The sequence below is a fragment of the Camelina sativa genome, chromosome 4, assembly GCF_000633955.1.
Source record: "Camelina sativa cultivar DH55 chromosome 4, Cs, whole genome shotgun sequence".
Taxonomy (NCBI): Eukaryota; Viridiplantae; Streptophyta; class Magnoliopsida; order Brassicales; family Brassicaceae; genus Camelina; species Camelina sativa.
Window position 1 is genome coordinate 12828821 of NC_025688.1, and position 19424 is coordinate 12848244.

Genomic DNA, 19424 nt, shown 5'->3' on the forward strand with positions numbered 1-19424 from the left:
ATTATATATTTATGACCATAGTTTGGAATTAATTAAATTATAAATAATACCCATATTTACAAAATATACAAACATGTCAAAGAAAAAACAAATATTTTATTTATACCAGTTCGACTAACATTTTGATAATTAAAAGTATTAAAATATATTTAAAACACAATAAAAATAAATTTTTGACTCGCGGTGTACCGCGGGTTCAATCCTAATTTTATAATATAACCAACAAAGTTGAAAAGAGAGAAAGATCATTCGGAGATATTTTTAATTAATGAAAATATAAATTGTTATCTAAAATTTACTAATATCTCGAAAATTCATTGTCAATTAAAGTTATTAACAACTAAAGTTATTTTATATTAGAAAAGTATATATATAAAGCTCCAAGTATTACTTAACCAATGATATTAGACATAAGTCTTTTAAAAACAATTTAACTAAAAGAAAATGAAATACCTTTATAGTTATCAATACAATAAAACTTGGATGTTTTTCACCAGGATCTGACAATTCAGTATTTTAGAGTCTTCTCAGCTTGACACCTCAGTAAAATCTTCAACTAATAAAAACATTTCAGATAATACAACTCAATGTCAACCTATAATAAATATATTATTTTATTCCATGTCATTTTCTTCTTAAAACATTTTTTCATTCTGTTGGGCTTTGGACTTATAATCATCCATCTAGAACAATAAAAATGACCCAATAAGCTTCATATGAATATCAAGGTGCACTAAAAAATATAATAAAAAACCCGAACTCGAACTCGTTCGAGTTATTTGCTTTATTGATGGAGTGTCTTGAAACTGTACACTAAGTACGTGCATTTGTTGTGAAAGTTTCCGTAGCAATCGTAATCAAAGGCACAAGTAAGTTAAGTCTTCTTCTTTTTTTGTGCACCAAGTTAAGTCTTATAGCTCCATAATTAGATAAGACAAGGACGAGGAATGCCAAATAATTTTAAAAAGCAAAAAGTTGTGAATGGACACCACATTGAGGTTACCTTAATCTCAATATCTCTTGGTGTGTTGAAATCTTGTTTGAAGTTTGGCTTGTAAAAAAACTCGTTGACTTTGAGATCGTTCTCAAGTTGTTCCCCAACCCCAACCGCAACAGCTGTCTGCAAACAAAGGACCAAGAAAAACAAACCCATCAAAAGAACTGATATGAAAAATACATAATAAAAGTTACCAAAGAGATGAGAAACAGACCTCGTAGCACCAGCAGCGGGAAACAAGGCGAGGTTCAGAACCTCCACCACCCAAGACCATGAGAGGAACATTAAAAGATCTTACGAACTGGAGGCAATCACCGTGACCCTTGATTTTCAAGTTGAACCTACCAGGCCAATTATCAGCTAATGAATCAGCACCACACTGAAGAACAGGTCTGAATAGATTACAAAGACTTTTATCCTTGAGGCAATCTTTTAACGGTGCACTCAGAGAATACAACTCTCTCCTGTCTCTGTATCCGTATCTTGGGAAAAACGTGAAAGTGTCTGAATCAGTGTGGAAAGAAACAGTCATAACTCTATCAGTATCGTAAAATGCTTCTTCCACTCCATCCCCACGGTGATAGCCAATATCTATGTACAGAACTCTCTGTCAACAACAAAATTCAGAAAAGCAAACATCAAGATTCTGAATAACGATGCATCAAAGATTCATGAATCAACGCCTAAATCTTAACTAGAGGTGTCAATTGGGCGGACTGTCCATAGACACACGCCCATGTCCAAATATATATGGGCGGACCATGGTCAGACCAAAAACTAAATGGTCTATATGGGCATATGACCATTTTTCTCTATATACCATATGGGATTAACCATAGGAACAATGGATATGCCCACTTACCAAAACTGACATATTTTTATGAGAAAATACATTTACAACTAAATAATTCTAAATTATTATATTTTACATTTATATTTTTTTTTCATGAAATACATTTATAAAATTTTGTTTTTATAAAATATATAAATTATTGTATTGGCGGAAAAATGATTTTACGGTTTTGGCAGGAAAACGCAATTCTGCAATTTTCCGCCAAATTCATGATTTCACGGTTTTGGCGGAGAAAAAGCAATTTCACGATTTTGGCTGGAAACACACAATTTTACGGTTTTGACGGACACACACAATTTACGGTTTTGGCGGAAAAACACAATTTTACGATTTTGGCAGAAAAATGTAATTTTACGGTTTTGGCGGAAAAATATAAGTTTACGGTTTAAAAAAAAATCAGATTTTATAAAAGAAACAACAAAATAAAATTCAAATTTTATAAAAGAAAATAACAAAAATAAAACTCAGATATTATAAAAAATGGTGACTATATAAGGTGAGTGTCTTGATAACAATTTACACTTTACACTAACAAAAAACTTGGATCAATGAATTTGGATTTTGTAGATTCATAGTGGAAGATATAACACTCGACTTGGTCTTTCTATCTCTTATTAATTTTATGTCTAGGCAGCTTCTTGGCAATGGTTTCAAACTTTTCAAGAAAATCATTTTCAGTTTATTATTCTTTTTATGTGCAAAGTACTTTCAGTTTATTTAGTTCATAAAAACCTACTTTGTCCAATTGCTTTATGTGATAATGTTGTGGTGATTATTTGAATATTTACATACTATTGGTTATGTGGCTAAATCTACTATATACTCAGATACTTGAAATTATGTATTCTACTGCTAAAACTAATGAAATCTGCCAAATTAAATGAGCTCTATAGCGAACAAGGAATAGTGAAAAAAAAAACACAAGGATGACAAAAGAGAAAGAGACTCAGAATGACTCTCTACCTAGCAAAAGAGATGTTCTTAAGATTGAGAAAAACGATTGTGTAGATGAAAAAAATAAAAATGATAAAAGTTATGAATTGGAATCTCAGATCTCATGTATTGAATTAAACTGCTATCTCATATTATTTATGTTAGCAACTTGGACCGCTATCAAATTCTCAAAAATGATGAACCGACTATTGAAATTACATGTCCTTATTTTGTTGTTTTATCTAGATTATATTCTCGGTCAGTTGTTCCTCTGCTTTTTAAAAATAATAACAATGTTGTTTATCTATTTTATTTAAGATTGTTTGATTAGAATAATAAGAAAATATTATGAAAAATATAAATAATAAGGAAAAACAGATAAGAATTTGCACTATAATTTTGATACTTGATATCAAACAACTTATATTAAATTATGTTTTTAAAAAAAATCAAATTATATTTTTTATTAAATAAAAGAATTCTAAAATAATCCTGCGGCATAGCGCGGGTATAAGCTTAGAAGAAAACATAAAAATAATAATGGTGCTCTAATGCATTGTGACACAAGAAAAAAAATTGATTTTAGTCTACAATTTCATTACAATTAAAAAACCCAACAACAAATAATAACAAAAAACTAAAAACAAAAATATTACCAATGATCATTGTCCACATATATGTTAATAATGATTTTTATTATAAAAATCATCCTATAAATAATAAAAATAAAAACAAAACAAAAACAACCCGCGGGCGGGTACTATCCAAGTTAACTTAAATTTTATAAAGTTGCTTATAATTTACAATTATTTTAACCAATAAAAATAAAATACACATAATTTAAAACATACTCCCTCTGAATTAGAATAGATGATGTTTTAGTATTTTCACATAGATTAAGAAAAACATTTAATGTTTAGCTATAAATGCATTATTTATTTCTAACAACACATTTTTATAATTATTAACCAATAGAAATCTATTAAACTTTTAAATTTTCATTTAATGATTCTAGAAATTTACAATTTCTTAGCATTAATTGAGAAAAAATATACAGAAAATTAATCTTTGTGATACAAGAAAAAATCCTAGAAAATCATCCTTTATGATATGGAGGTAGTATTTGTCAAAAGAAGTTAATACTTTTAATAAATTGTTATAAGAAAATGGTGATTTACGAGAAACTAATATAAAAAGTGGAAAAAAAATGGGAAAAGAAAAGAGAAAACAGAGAGTTTTGCTAAAATTAGGCTAACTAGTTAACAGACAAAGAAGAAAACCAAATAAAATCCAAATACACCAAAAGAAAACCAAGTTAAGATGTGATCATTGTAAAAATTTCAACAACTGTATTAGTGACGATAAACAAAACAGCCTCATTCAACCTCTTCTTCTTCGCTTCCTCTCCTCTCTGTCGCTTTCATCCAAACTAGAAGATGATGAATCAGAAGAACATGAGTCAGACTCAGAACCAGAATCAGAGGAGGATGAGCCCGACTCTGACTCAGAATCAGACTCGGAACCAAAACTGTCAGACTCAGATTCTGATTCCGCAACTTCCACCTATTGTTGCATGGTCTTCAGATACTCTCTAAGATTCTCAGTGATACCACTAAGACCAATGGAGGTAAAGAAACTAATTGAAAACCTCACGTTCTCTTGATTATCTTTGGGGAAGATAGATTCAAGTGAGTCCTGCATTGCTAAATCCTGAAGCCTCTCATTAAGCAACCTAATCCCCAAGAGTTCTGACAATTCCTCAAAAAGGAACTTAAGGAAGATACGAGATGAAGAGGTTGTGTCCTCCTTAGTTAACCTAATGTAGGAAAACACATGCCATGGGATTGCTTGTGTCGCAAGTAAATGGCCAAAAAACTTAGCAACGTTACGCAACTTGTTAGTCTCGAGACGGTGGATCATCAAATACTGCTGAACAAAACATTTCTCAAAACCCTTTTGATAAACTTTGCTGATCATACTGAAACGCTGACCCAAGGAACCGTAGTAACGAAGATAAATTCTCTCCTGAGAGCAGCATTTAAGAAGCATTATGCATAGTTCCATCTCTTGACCTGGTTCAAGTTTAATTCTAAGTAACTTGTGACCTGCTTCCTCCAAATCAACACTGGACATAATGGTCTGGTATATCATCCTCCTAAGATTGACAAGATTAGTCTCCTTCTTTTCTCTTATTTGCATTTCTTCTTCATCAAATTTATCATCTTCGTCCTCTGAACTAGCATCAGAGCCATCTTCTTCCTCACCAAGTAACTCCTTCTTGTGTTCCTCGTACTTCTTTTGGTTCTTGAGGAAGTCAGGATCAGGTTTGAAAACATCAAGAGAGGTTTCAGGATCTGTTTCTTGATATAGAGACACATAATGCGAGTATTGTTCTTCTACGAGATCTAACTCAGGACGAATAGCGGGAGTTTTTGGAAATTTGGCAAAGTAGAGCCCTTCAATCAGGTACTGAACTCTCTTATCAATCTCTCCTTCATGTAATATACTAAGAAACCGCTTAAAAATCTCATTCAGTCCTTTCCGTGTAACGTCCTGAAGCCTTGCGCCACACTCTTTCACAAACACAACAGCCAGTTCGACATTGTCATCAGTCAGGTTACCAAGAAGTAGAGTGACTAATTTAAGTGCGATGATCTCCTTAGCAACTTGCTGGTTTACTAGATGTGCTATAAACTTAACAGCAGCAAGAATCTGACGCTTGTCGTTACAAGCATACGCTCTCATTAGCTGCAAAACAACCCTTTTCAATAGAAGTAGACCAACTTGAGGGAACTTGGAGTTAACAACAGCGACTAAAGCTGCAAAGACGTCAGTGAATTCAGGAGAAGCCATTTGAGACTTGATACAAGAACGGCAGAAGAGTCCTATTCCTCTGATGAGATTTTCAGAAAACAATTCAGGGATTACGTTCTCGATGTTTCTTACATTAACCTTATTCACAATCCCATTAATACTTTTACGAAGAGCGTCCCATGTAAGTCGTTGGTACTCTACGCTGCTCTTATCTTCAACCTCCTTCATCTTACTTTCTTGCTTGAACGGTGGAACATAAACTCCTCCTGTTTTTCCCATAGCCCTAGCATTGCTATCAGCCGATGGATTGAGTTCTGGCACGTTGGGCTTTGCAACTTCACTCTTTGCTTCCCTTTCACGGCGCTTGTCTCTGTCTCTGTCTTCTTTTCCTATCTCTCTTTCTATCTCTCTCCTCTTCATCAGAGGAACTATCATGCCTACCCATAGACGAATAGATACAAAAGTAAGAACCTTTCTCGTTTAACTTTGAAAGCCCTAACCTATATATCTAACGATATATAGCATGCAAGAACACTAATGAGGTTGTGGTCGTCGCAAAGACTGAATCAATCGGCAAGCAAAAGTGGTAGTGAGTTGAAGGAAAGGTTTGAGAAGAAAGTTCTCTTTAAATAGAGATCCAAAACCAAAAGCAACGAGGAATTGGAATAAAGAAAACCTGAACCATAAAGAAAAAGAAAACACCTGAACACGGATTCCAAACAACTAGTCTACGGTCTTCGGTAACGCATACCAATAAACCATCACAGTGAAAGGCATTATGTACATCGACTTGTTCCGAGAGATGATCTTTTAAGCTGAATTGACATGTTATCTGTGCAGATGGTTTAACGTTTCCATGAAGATCAAGACTTACTAAATTAACCCTAGAATCAGCTAACATGAGAACCATAGAGGAGGGCTTTGGAGCATTAGCAGAGTGCTTCTTAGCAAGTATCGAATATTTGACCAGACCGTTCCATCTTTTCGATGTTGATCGTAACCGTGCTAGAGATATAGCCGGAACTCTAGAAAGAATCTCGAATAGCAAATCATCCGGAAGATATACCGTGCTTTTCCCCTCGTACCTCTTCATCATCTAATCTTTAGAGTCGACTGCGCTTTCTTTCAGATAACTTGGGATGAAACTATAACCTAAAATTTTGAAGTTAAAAGTTCAGATTTCGTCTGACCTAAATCAAGAAGAGAATCAAAACGATTGTGGGTAAAATTCTAGATGGGCCAAGTGTGGGCCGAAAGCGTCGATTTCGAACTCATAATGAGTTGTGCTAAAGTTAGGTTCATGAACTAGTGTTTCAAGACTTCTAGTGCAAGCTGATTTCTAGTCACCAGAACAGAACAGACATTGACATTACCAAACAAGCCAAACACAAAAGATTTAAAGCCTTTAGTCATAAGGAAAGACAATTACAGTAAAACCTCTATAAATTAATAAAGGGTTTGTTCGTTTGGTTGATGCAGGCGGTTGCGGTTGCAGCAGCGACAGCGACTGCATTTACGTTTTTAACCGCTGAATCGAAACAACGTTTAAAAATGTTAGACGCAGTTGCCGCAGCGTCATAACGCAAGTACCTGCGGCAAACAAACGAACAACTATATTTGCGTCTGCCTTAACCGCTGGTACCTGCGGCAGCGAAACGAAAAAACCCAAAGTCGGGACCATGAAATTTTATTAATTTATAGAAGTTTTAATTTATCGATAAATTATATTTTTTCATTTTCATAATTTTGAAAAATTTCTATTACAAAATAAGATACTTTTGTTATGATTCACATTTTTATCAAATTTTCTTTATTTATAATTTTGGCTATCGTAATAGAATTGATGCTAAGAGGGGGTATTGAATTTGACATTCTAAAGGATTTTAGAGTATTCTTAAAATCTTTTGTTATTCAATTGAAGATTTTTAAAAATCTTCTGAAATCCTATGTTATTCAACTTAAGATTTATGTAAAATCCTTTAAAATAATATAGAATCCTTTAAAACTTGCTACTTTAGAGGCTGTTATTGGAGATGTGATTTCTAAATTCATATGGAATTGTAAATTCTAAAAATCAAAACACATGGATTTTGAAATAACATGTTTTATCCTTAGATTTAAATCCTTCTATTTTACACTTTCAAATCCATTTAAAACATAATGTGGATTTTGAAATCCAAAAACAAATCATTAAATAAATAACATGAAATTTTAACAAGTATTTGTAAATTATAGAACCAATAACACATAATTTTGATAAGTATTTTAAAATCAATGATTGAATAACACATGATTTTTGCTTGGATTTCCAAATCCATTAAAATCATGGAACCAATGACTTTTTTTTGTTTTTTAGTTGAAAAGTATGATAATCAAAATCATACCTATAGAGGTGGAATTTTGAAAGATTTCAGAGAAAAAAAAAAAGACTGAAGATCTTGAAGCCAAAAACCCCCGCCAATCATCAACCACCTTCTCCACCAGTCTCAGCCTGAGCCGTCAAGTTTTTTGGGTTTGCCGCAGCATCACCAGAGGCAGAGTAAAGGGATAATAAATTCTATTGGTTTTGATCAGTTTCTGGGTTTGAGCTCATGGAGAGTTCGATCAGATTATTGTTTGGACACAAAAAAAAAAACATCACCGCTAATCCAACTATTGATCAGTTTCTGGGTTTAAGTTTTACACGAACTGAGGACATAGCTCCAACTATTGATCTGATTTTCTTTTGGTATTGTGTTGTAAAATATTATAAAATCACCCAAAGTTTAATAGTCAAATCCAATAGAATCACATTTCATTTTTTTTTCTTAAAATAGAAAAACTCTAAAACACAATCAAATCTCCTAAAAACTTACTAAATCTTTCAAAATTCTAAAATATTAAAATCCTACCAAATCTTTAAAACATCAAGTTGAATACCCCCTCTAATAGTTTACTTAATTATTCAGATGAAAATGATAAATGTTAGAAGTTTAGAGTTTAGAAGAAATTGCTAGTACTATCCGTAATGATGAAGTCGAATAAGATATTGAGGTGCCTTTAGAACTAGTTACATGTAAAAAAACAATTATCGCATCTAGTACTCTCGACAATTGTTGTATGCGATTTGAGAAGACAACACCAAAAGTTTTTAATACAATGAAAAAAATTAGAGATGAGTTCTAACTAGAATGCAAATTCAAGAATACACAAACAATAATAGAGCCATAATTTCACTAAATTTATATATATATATATATATATATTATTTAGTTTATATCATTATTAATTTATGATATTGTTGGGATCATATTTTGATATAGGATTTATAAAAAAATTATTATCTTATTATTTTATCGAATTGTGTCATTTTTTACTTTAGCCCAACTCAGGATCAGAAAATTTTATTAATTTATATTTTTTTTTACAACAAATTTTATTAATTTATAGCGAATATTAATTTAAAGAGTATTAATTTATAGAGATTGTAGCGTAAAATTAAAATAACAAGTTACAATAGTAAAAAAAGTCAATACACTTAGCCGTCAGACCGTCTGCCATTTAATTTGAGCCAACAGATTCCATTGGACTCTCACAACCTTCTCTATCAAACTCATCCATCTGATCCGATCTACCATTTTGCTCAGCATCCTCAACGTTCAAAACAATCCTACGTCTATATTCATCCATTGATCCCAATAAAAAATTAGTAACATCTTTATCATCCAAGACATACATACGATGGTCTCAGTCTCTTAGCATTTATATCCTCCAGTGGAATGTATCTAAGTTTTAGATTCCATGTCCTGGGAGCTTTAATCTTGTTGCATATTCTATCAATCAACTCAGAATAAGTGACCTCCTCTATAGATTTCTTCTTCATGAAGTTAGAATATAGATTACGGAAATAAATTGAGTTTTTAATGTAGTTGGAGTGAAATGTTTTAGTGAACGTAAGGTGTTCGACGAAATGCCTTAGAGAGTTGTTTATCTTAGTATAATTCAGTAGTGTTTGTGTTTAGCGTGAACAATCTTTTTTTTTTTGAATGATGAGTTCAATCGTAATAACTGTTTTGAGTTCATTCACCAGATTCATCTAACTCGTGGCGCTGCTCATTAGATTTAGCAGAAGTAACATACACATGCTTGTTTTTGTTCGGAAGATTTATGAAAGGTTGATTTTTTATTCTGTGTGTAGAGAGAGATAGAGAGACCCTTCTCCATGGCGCCAAGGTGGAAATGGAAAGGTGCTGAGGCAAAAGCACTTGCAGAACCTGTTTCAGAAACAGTCTCAGAGCTTCAATCTTCTTTGGCCCAAACAGAGGCTTCAGGCTTCCTCTCAAGTTGTAATGTACTTCTATTGGTTGAGGTTGAGCAAGCTGAGCTTTTGGACCGTTGTTGTTTCGGTAAACTTGTTGTTAGTAGCGAGAAAGATAAGAGATGGATTCAGTTATCTTTTGAAGAAGCTTTCTTTTTGTTCTACAAACTCAACTGCATCAAGATCTCTCCTCACGGTCGTTCCCTAGAAGACGAGGTAGATCTATGGCGATCAATGAGATCCTTTAAGCCGAATTTTGCGATCTTGTACAAGGCTTATTCGCATCTTAGATTAAAGAACTGGATTGTGAGATCAGGGTTACAATATGGAGTTGATTTCGTGGTCTATAGACATCATCCATCTCTTGTCCACTCTGAATACGCTGTTCTTGTTCAGTCCATTGGAGAGAATGACGGGTTAAAGGCGTGGTCCGATGTTCATTGCAGTGTTCGCCTAACTGGAAGCGTCGCGAAAACATTGTTGTTTCTTTACGTTAATGGACAAGTCAATACAGAGAACATGAACCTGCCTTTTTGTTTAGAAGACTACACAGTGGAAGAGCTAACAATTCGTAGATGGAGTCCTGAACTTTGCCGTGAAGATGAAACCAGAACATGATTATGCTTATGAGTTAAACAGTTGTGTTGTAATACTCATTTTTAGAGGAAGATATAAAAACAGACTAGAAGTTCTGATTCCAACATAAATAATATACAAACACAAAAAAATGTGTTACATACCAAAAACAAACTCAAAAAGGTACTAAAAACTTTACCGCAAGAGCCAGTGACAACATAAATCAAAGCTTCCATAATATATTTGTTCTAATGAACTACATACCAAACTTTGATCAAAGATGGAAATGACTAGGATGTGATTTTGTCATCCTTGCTTCACCGGCAGGCTCATCGTTATCCATCCTCTTGACATTCCTATAAGCCGCATAAGCTATCACGTAGAAGATAACGAGCATGATTAGCACCACGATGTTGATCACTGATACTTTTCTCCAGCTCTTCTTCAAACTCCCAAGAACACCAGCTTTACAAGAGCTACACTGATAACAGAGCATGCTCTGGTCGTTGCTCCACAGCATACAGTCCGGGTTAGGTCCTATCATCCCTCCTCTCGTGTCCCACCCCGTCTCATTCACATATGAAAAACCACAATCTGTTGGTGGCTTGCAACAGCCGGACTGCAACATAACAACAATTACATATCATAAAGACATAAACTGCAATATACTAATAATTATTTTTCTATAATTCATTACAAAACAAAGCTCAAGTCGTATGCATAACCTACTACCATAAAGCATTATGATCATGTATCAAAGTATAGCTCGATAGGCTCATATAATTTATATGACAAAATAAGGACTTGAACAACTACACTTTCATACGTTCCATGCATCTTCATCATGGTTTTAGTTACTCACGTGTAAAGCTGGGAATATGAGCACAAATATGTCTACTTTAATAAACAAAAATATTCAAAAATACAACAAAGCAATAATTATTCCCCAAAAAGTTGAATACTTTTTTGAGTCGCTCCAAAAGCTTATAATAAATTTTAACATATAAAAACAAAAACAAAAAACTGCAATGGCCAGAAATAAATTGCAGAGATATATCTCTCTGGCAAATAAGAATCGAAGCCTAGACAAACAAATCATTATTCAAGGAATCATACCTTTTTTACATGTTCAAATTTGTTTCATATATGGCTTCTACAACAACAATCAATCAGGTCGAATAAATTTATAAAATAAAAATTGTCTCAGTTTGTTATTATTATTTTTTTGCTGGAGTAAGCTGGAGACAAAGCTAAATCAGATCTAGACTCAATCACTCATAGATAGTCAACTAAGTTTATTATAAAAAAAGTTAACACAAAGTTTCTTCAGTTTGAAAAAAATAAAAGATAATAATTATCTTTTTCAATAATTGAGTCTCTCGTCATATGGGTCTTGAACACATGGAGGACCAAAAATTTTAATTTCAAGAAATTAACACCTCAAAGCTTGTGTCCAAAAAAAAAAAAAACTAATAGCCAGAGACCTTTCTTAAAATTTCTGTATCTGAATATCCCAGAATCCAAGATTAAACAAAGAACATCACTAGATTTGATTCTAAAATAACCAAGTAACATATATATGTATTATAAAAAGTTACCTCAACAGGACTAAGTCTTCTAAGGAAGAACATATCAGCTGTTTCAGGTACACCGTTAAAGTTCCTTCCGATCTTCCTGCAAGCACCAGAATCTCTAAGACAAGAACTGATTTTGCCCCAGTAACCATCATCCGAGACTCGATCTTTCAACCAACCAGAGTAATCTTGAATATAGTAGTCAAGATAACCCCGGTTAAGCACGGTTCGACCAGATCCTTTATCGGTAACCGCGTAAGCAAAGATGATGAAACCTATGAGGGCGGCTATGATGAGGAGCATGACGACTAGGTATAGCCACATGAGGAACTTATTACGGTAACAAGCTCCAGCGAACCCGGCTAAAGAAACGACCATGATTGAGATTCCGATGACTATGAGTGGCCACTGGAGGAATCTTAAACAGTCGGTGGAGTTAGCTCGGCTGCTCAGCCATATTCCACCGCCGAGGATTGGGATCGAGAGGAGGAAGGTGAGGAAGTTGACTAGACCTATGAGATGGTTGCTTGTTCTCATAGCTTTTGATGATTCTTAGGTTTAGGTTTTCTTGAGCTTTCTTGAGCTTTCTTGAGCTTTCTTGAGCTTTTTTTCTTGTGCAAAAAGACTGTAAAATGCAGAGAGGCGTTAAAGAAGAGGATGGTGTTGAAGATGATGAAGACATAATGGGTTTACATATCTGCACATGGTTTGACACGTGTCAGTACAGTTTATTTTTGCTATTGGGTAGTGTGTTATTGTCATTTGATTAGTACATTATAATATTGTTGTTTACCTAAAAAAAATGAGAAAATTTTGTTTCTTTTATTTGTCGTGACGCAGATATTTGATATATATAATTTGTGTGCGATTTTTTTTTTTTTTTTTGGTTTTACAAAAAAAACAGTTTCAAGGCCACCACCATGACAAAAACAAACGATCTTTATAGTATCTTTATGATATTGATAACTAAGCTAAGCTACATATATATGAAGTTAAAGTGATACGTTTTTACGTAATAATTAGGCTTTGAAAGTTAACTAGGCTAAGACGGATTAGATTTTGAACGTTTGGGATCCACATATTTCTATTAGTTACCATGTCGGTAGTTCAGTGATGATATTTTAATTTTGAAGATATTATATTTGTAATTACTGTATTAATCCACATATACGTGATGTTGAACATTTTACTCATGGTGATGAAGTCATATTCATCACTTGAGTTGTTGTTGGTGTGCTAGTATTTTCTACATACATATCTTGAGCTGAACCAATAAAATATTAAAGACCGCTTTCTTAAATGGTCTTCTAATTATGATCATAAAACAGGTAGAGAGTTTCAAAGAAAGAAGTAAAAACAAAAGTTATTAGGCTTGTCTATTGTAAAGGTTGTTGTATTAGGCTAATCTGTTGTGGTAAAATAAGTGAGTTGAAAAAAATAATAATAATTTGATTGGAGATTTTTTTTTTCAGTTAAACATTTTCATCATATAATAGAAGGATAGAATACAGGGCTGGAATACGGTTTTGATATCCTAAATGATATCCTAAAGCCGGCAAAAAACAGAAATATCCCTCGAAACTTAAGCCCCATACACAGGAAACACAAATTAAAACAACAAAGCCAAAACACAAATTAAAACAACAAAGCCAAGAGAAAAACTCTAACAAGATACCTCGAACAAAGTAAGCAAAGAAAGCGAATCTAATTCCTACCCACCTAATCTTTACCGAGAATCTACATCTAGGACTTTGCATCCCCACAAAAGACATTGCTACAAGAGGTTAGCCTTACAAGAACAGACAAGGAACAGACCACGGAAGAAGACTTAATTATTTTCTAAACTAAAGCGGTGGTAAGAGACTTAGTTTAAAGATTCAGCGAACATAGAGGAGGTAAGCGAAAGCTATCCTAAGCTAGACAAAGACCTGGCCGTAACTTCCTCGAGATCAAGAGCTAAACTATGACTACAACCTTGACAACAAAACAAAAGTCATAAACTAGACTGCAACCAGGAAGACAGTAGAGACGAGGGAGATACGGAAGTTAACAAGGAATTATTCTGATGTTGCACAGATTCATCGAGGTAAGAAGAAAAACGAGCCGTCGAAAAGGAACGCCAAAACCTCCACGGGAGGCAATGACTCAAGGAAATGAACCACCGGTCATAGCAGAAGCTAGCCGAGACTCCACTTCAAGGCTAAGGAGCTGAAACAACAAACCATAGCACACCATCGACCACCAGAATCAGCAGATCTGAATCCCACGACCAAATCTCATCAGATCTGAACATTGAAAATAACTTACTCACCAACGTCGAAAGCTTCCACACTTCCTAGGAAAAGACAGAATTGAAAAACTAAGCAATAAATCGACGGAAATGACCGACGCCGGCGCTAACTGAGCCGCCACGCGCCGGTCACAAACTTGACGGCCGCTTTGTGTTGTTAAGCGAGAGAGAAAATTTTAGGTCGAGGAGGAGAGAGGGGTGACTATGCGAGTTGATTGGAGATAGTCATGTGTATATTTTACTGTATATATATGGTAATTGCAGCTATGCATATGCGTAACAAGGCTTGAATTTTACTCTATATATATGGTAATTGCAGCTATGATTGGCTTGAATTTCCTATATTTATAATTATAGTAACTTCGAATTTCATATTTACAACAAAAAAATCAGTTCTTTATTCATAATAAATTTATTTTTAAGAATTGTTTCATATATTTTATTAACTTACCTATTCTATCAAATATATTGTCCCATATTTATAATGACATTCATGTTTTTTAAGACACTAAAATTTAATTAGTTGCAATTCTTTATTTGTACTTATATTGACATTTTTGTCACCTCTATAATATTTGTAGCATTGCAACGAATGATTAATAACAAATAAAAATATAATAAATACTAAAGATATATAAATATTTAATTATTGCATTTATGTAACTCTTATATAGTTGATGTAACTTCTATGACAATGAAATATGAATTGATATAAAGATTAGTGCATTAACTACTACCCAATTAAATAATAAAATTAGTATATGTTTTTAACTACAATTTTCTAATAAATAGTAATACACACGCTAACTTTTATATCTTAAATCTCACATAATTTTGTAAATTCTATATCTTTTAGTATTTATCTAACATAATCTTACTGTATTCCAATATATATGTAGCATGTGGTATCTATTTTAACATTTTTGGAGTACATTTTTGTGTCATTATTTTTTGCAACGGATCGGGTTTTTAAAGAATTATAAATCGATTATGGAAATCGGATCTTGCTATAATATATGGGCGAGATTCATTCCTAAAATCTATCACTAATTAAGTAGAAATATAGCACTATTAAATAGAAATTCCAACATTCATATAATATAGGAACTAATTAAATACAGTAATATTTTAGGCAACATATAATTACGATAGAAAAATTGCAAACATATTTTGGTAAATTCTTATATGTATTATCAATCACGCTGTATACGTGTATATGTATAGCGTGGATGATGAAATTAAATAAATCAAATCCTAACTAGAATCAAGATAAGGATATACATTAACATTATTTCCTAAATCAAAACAAACAAAATCGTAAAAATATACTATAGTTTATGCATCGTAAAACGTTAACATTATAGTTTTTCTATATCTCACCATTACTATATAATAAATCTTAACATATTAAAATTTATTAGATGTAAGCTATGTACTGGGATTCTTTAATTTAATTTGTGCAATATATTTTTTTTTCTTTTTGCACTCCAAATAATATATTAAGACCATTTACATAAAGAAATTAATAACATTGGATATCTCTAAATGTATTGTACTTCAACATACATTAAATACAAATAATATTACTTACAATCATAAATAAAATTTGAGTTTTTTAAAAATGATTGACTATGAACCAAAGAAATAGTAAATAAAATCACATTTAAATAAATATAGATAACAAATTCAGCACTATAACAATTATATATATAGCTCTGCTCAATTGTAAACTTTATCCACAATTTTCATTTATCTATACAATCTCCTATATATATTCATAAATATATATAGTTAGTTTGATCAAAAATACAAAAAATATAAAATGTATATATAGCAAAGGAAAATATGTAATTATTACAAAACTACAACATAACTATGCCAATTTCCATAAATTAAAGGTGCAAGAATAATTTAGTAAAAGAAGATAAAAAACAATTGCCTCGTGGTGTACCACGGGGTAGATCCTAGTTATGTTTATAAGAAGTTCAACAGGTCTGTATCATATAAATATGTAAAAACTTATATGATATATGGTATTTTTGTTTTAAAATATGATGAAATATTTAATCTTTTTATCATCTAAATTGTTTTCGTTATAAACTTTTTTTTGGGATATTAGTACTGCATATATCATAGATTCCTATATTCTATATCATCTTAATATATGTAGTGTATTTCCTATTTTGCTTTTATATTTGTGTTCATTTTAAAATAAACAATTCAAATGATGTATTATCACTTACTTATTAATATTATTAATATTTTTTAATTTCTATTCACTTATTAATATTGCTCTAATCATGTATCATTTATCAGTATATAGTATTAGATGTTATTATAATAGTTTATATCACATAAGTATCTTTCCAATCTTGTACAAAAAATTTCAAATGTTTTCCTCAATTATTGTTCTAAAGTTTTATTAGTTCACTCAATAGTCTTTCCACTATCCAACAAACGCAATAAAACTAACATATTAGTTTTTATATTATTTAGATTCAATTATGAAGATAAATATTATCCGAGATGATTAATCCAAATTTAAAGATGCTCTTTTGAGATGATTGATGAAGTTATATATTAAAATCATATAGAGAAATGATTCAATTGTACCAATATATGTGAGACGAAAACCTAACTTTTCTAGATTTACAACTCACAATTTTTTTTAAATAAATTAAACAGATAAAAAAACTCATGACAAAAGAAAAACTCCACATTCAAACTGAAAACATCGCATGCCCCCGAGACACAGAATAATCGACAAAAACTCCACAAACTGAAAACTTCTCAGACCAAGAAACACAAGACAAAAAAAAATCGACAAAAATGTTAAAATACCCTTTTTAGAGAGTAGAGATTTCAATGCCACCAAAACCATCTAAAGATTTGTATCCGTCTAAAAGTTGCCCTGTGAAAGTAAATAGTCCTTTTGTATATTACATTATATATATATATATATATATATATATTTGCTTTGAATTCGATACTACATTTTTCGTAGTCATCAAAAGGGAATTTTAGCTTTGAATATGATATTACATTTTAGCTTAATGTATTAGAGTTTTTATTATTGTAGGGGGCTTGGGATGTTGAGAACAATCCTATCCCTGCCAACAATACATTGTCAGATAAAAGAGACGATAGCGATATTGCGCTTGTAAAATACTTGTTAAAGTATTGTCTGGACTACATCTCTCTCCAGCAAAGTAATACACAAGAATTTTACATTACTTATAAAAATGATACTCACATGGTTGATGCAAATAATTAACATCGATTTATTATCAAATGACGCAAAGTTTTTTTTTTTGTATCAATTATTATAATCGATATTAATAATGTGTCAATTACCAACATATGATTATATATTTTTTATCAATTTGTAAAAGTGATTTTACTATTTGTGTCGGTTATAATAATTGATGTCAAATATTTATATCACTTATAAATAACTGATGTTAACATCATTAATTTGTAAAATAATAATTTTTAGATTAATAAAATACCTCCTTTTAAAGGTTAAGAATTGAATGAGATTTGGAAAACGAATATGGGCGTAGAAGAAGGTTTGTGGGTAAGGAAAAAAGAAATAATTGTTTAATTTTGAGGAAAAAATCAGAATTAATAAATGATTATTTATTTATGGTAACAATAAAAATTTAGTGTCAACTATAATAATAAATTCCAATTATTGTTTTTAATAATTAAAATAATTAAAATTAGCATCACATTTAATTGATGTAAATTTTTGTATTATTTTAAAAGTGATGTCAGTAAAATTAAATGAATATATCGTTTATTTTAATTGATGTAAATGCAAATTTTATATCAGTTCTTCTAAGTGATGCAAACTAATACAAATTTGTTTTAATTTGATTGAACTGACACTAAAAAAAATAATTAACATATCATATATTACAATTGATGTTAAATTATTTAGTTTGTATTATTTGCTAATAAGTAATTTAAACTAGTATCATTTATATTTTTGATGATATTTAATTGATGTAAAATAACCTTTTTTTGTAGTGGCAGTAACATTTCTATGAACATTTTACATAAGTAGTCGAGCACTTTGCACCGATCCTCAAACTCTATGACCTATAAAGCTTAATGTTATATCGCGTTTTTAGAGAATATCTTAACAGTGCAATTTTGAAAACTACTAGGAAATTGAATGTTTTCCCCAACCTAAGTAGCTATTCAGGATCTTTAGCTTCTTGAGCAGCACCACCGTCGCCTTCATAATCATTTTCATCATTATTGTGTGACAACAGTTCTGGAATCCATTCATTATCCCAAATTTCATCACCACTATCTGCATCACTCTCGTCTCCATTGTTACATTCTCTCGCAGCCAGTGCCGGCTTAGCTACAAGGGCGGGTAGTATGATTTTCTCATATCAAAGATCCGAAAAAAAATTATATGTATAAAAGAAGTCCAAAATATTTTTTATATGAACAAAAGAGGTCCAAAAATAATAATTTATATGTATAAAAAGGGTCCAAATTTTTTATTGTGTTACCAATAGCCCATCAGACAAATCCTGCACTACATCTCTCTCCGGCAAACCGGCTACATGGAGTTCTTAATCTATTTGGCAAACATCATATAAGAGAGAACCCTCCTGCATAGTTATGGTTTGTTTTCTATCTTTGGCAACCAATGGTCTTTGTTCCCTTTGTATGGTTTAATTGTAATGGTTTGCAATTGCCCTGGTCCCTTTCTTGCTCATCCGATGAAGCTAGGCAACCACTTTTCAGTACCATCTTCCCCACCCGGGCTATTGACCATCAAATCTATGCCAATGAACTTCTAGTGTAATGCTTCTTGCTCTGGTGAGACTCTTGGTTCTGATTCTCTTTTTAATGTCAAAGTGTCTTATGAATATGACTAACTTTTCTTCCGACGAGTCCCTCATGGAAGATCTATCGAGCAATCGTGACCTCACATGTTCCAAGTAGTTTCCAAGAACTTGTATCAAAGCTCTCATGGACCATTGTTTGATGTTTTATTACTCATTGTTTATAGTTTTGGGGAAAGTCTCTCTATGTAATCTCTTTGTAACTCTTTTAAACTTTGAGGC

The 19424-nt window shown here is 32.0% G+C and overlaps 3 protein-coding genes, 1 long non-coding RNA gene and 1 pseudogene across 4 annotated transcripts; 1 reads left to right on the top strand and 4 right to left on the bottom strand.

The window, feature by feature from the left end:
• On the bottom strand, positions 509–1871 carry LOC104783804 (histone deacetylase 7-like). Its single transcript, XM_010508908.1, has 4 exons — positions 1860–1871; positions 1212–1604; positions 1004–1120; positions 509–556 (listed from the first exon to the last, which is right to left on the bottom strand). The coding sequence occupies exons 1-4, from the start codon at positions 1869–1871 to the stop codon at positions 509–511; spliced, it is 570 nt and encodes a 189-aa protein (XP_010507210.1).
• On the bottom strand, positions 4164–6690 carry LOC104783805 (annotated as a pseudogene).
• LOC104780381 (tRNA-splicing endonuclease subunit Sen2-1) lies at positions 9142–10622 on the top strand. The gene is made up of 2 exons (XM_010504876.1): positions 9142–9285; positions 9775–10622. The coding sequence occupies exon 2, from the start codon at positions 9799–9801 to the stop codon at positions 10510–10512; it is 714 nt and encodes a 237-aa protein (XP_010503178.1). The 5' UTR covers positions 9142–9285; positions 9775–9798; the 3' UTR covers positions 10513–10622.
• On the bottom strand, positions 10567–12741 carry LOC104780380 (tetraspanin-3). Its single transcript, XM_010504874.1, has 2 exons — positions 12069–12741; positions 10567–11089 (listed from the first exon to the last, which is right to left on the bottom strand). Exons 1-2 carry the CDS (start codon positions 12579–12581, stop codon positions 10745–10747), a joined length of 858 nt encoding a protein of 285 aa, XP_010503176.1. The 5' UTR covers positions 12582–12741; the 3' UTR covers positions 10567–10744.
• LOC104780382 lies at positions 13473–14597 on the bottom strand. The gene is made up of 2 exons (XR_766737.2): positions 14356–14597; positions 13473–14252 (listed from the first exon to the last, which is right to left on the bottom strand). It is a non-coding gene; the product is annotated as an uncharacterized LOC104780382 (long non-coding RNA).

Excerpts from the sequence above, each read along its gene's own strand:
- LOC104783804 (XM_010508908.1), bottom strand. Across the intron at positions 1,121-1,211 it reads CCCGCTGCTGGTGCTACGAG|ACAGCTGTTGCGGTTGGGGT; the intron begins GTCTGTTTCTCA and ends CTTTGTTTGCAG. Across the intron at positions 557-1,003 it reads CAAGAGATATTGAGATTAAG|TTGAAGATTTTACTGAGGTG; the intron begins GTAACCTCAATG and ends TGTTTTTATTAG.
- LOC104780381 (XM_010504876.1), top strand. The coding sequence starts at position 9,799 with ATGGCGCCAAGGTGGAAATGGAAAGGTGCTGAGGCAAAAGCACTTGCA.
- LOC104780380 (XM_010504874.1), bottom strand. The coding sequence starts at position 12,581 with ATGAGAACAAGCAACCATCTCATAGGTCTAGTCAACTTCCTCACCTTC. Across the intron at positions 11,090-12,068 it reads GAAGACTTAGTCCTGTTGAG|TCCGGCTGTTGCAAGCCACC; the intron begins GTAACTTTTTAT and ends GTTATGTTGCAG.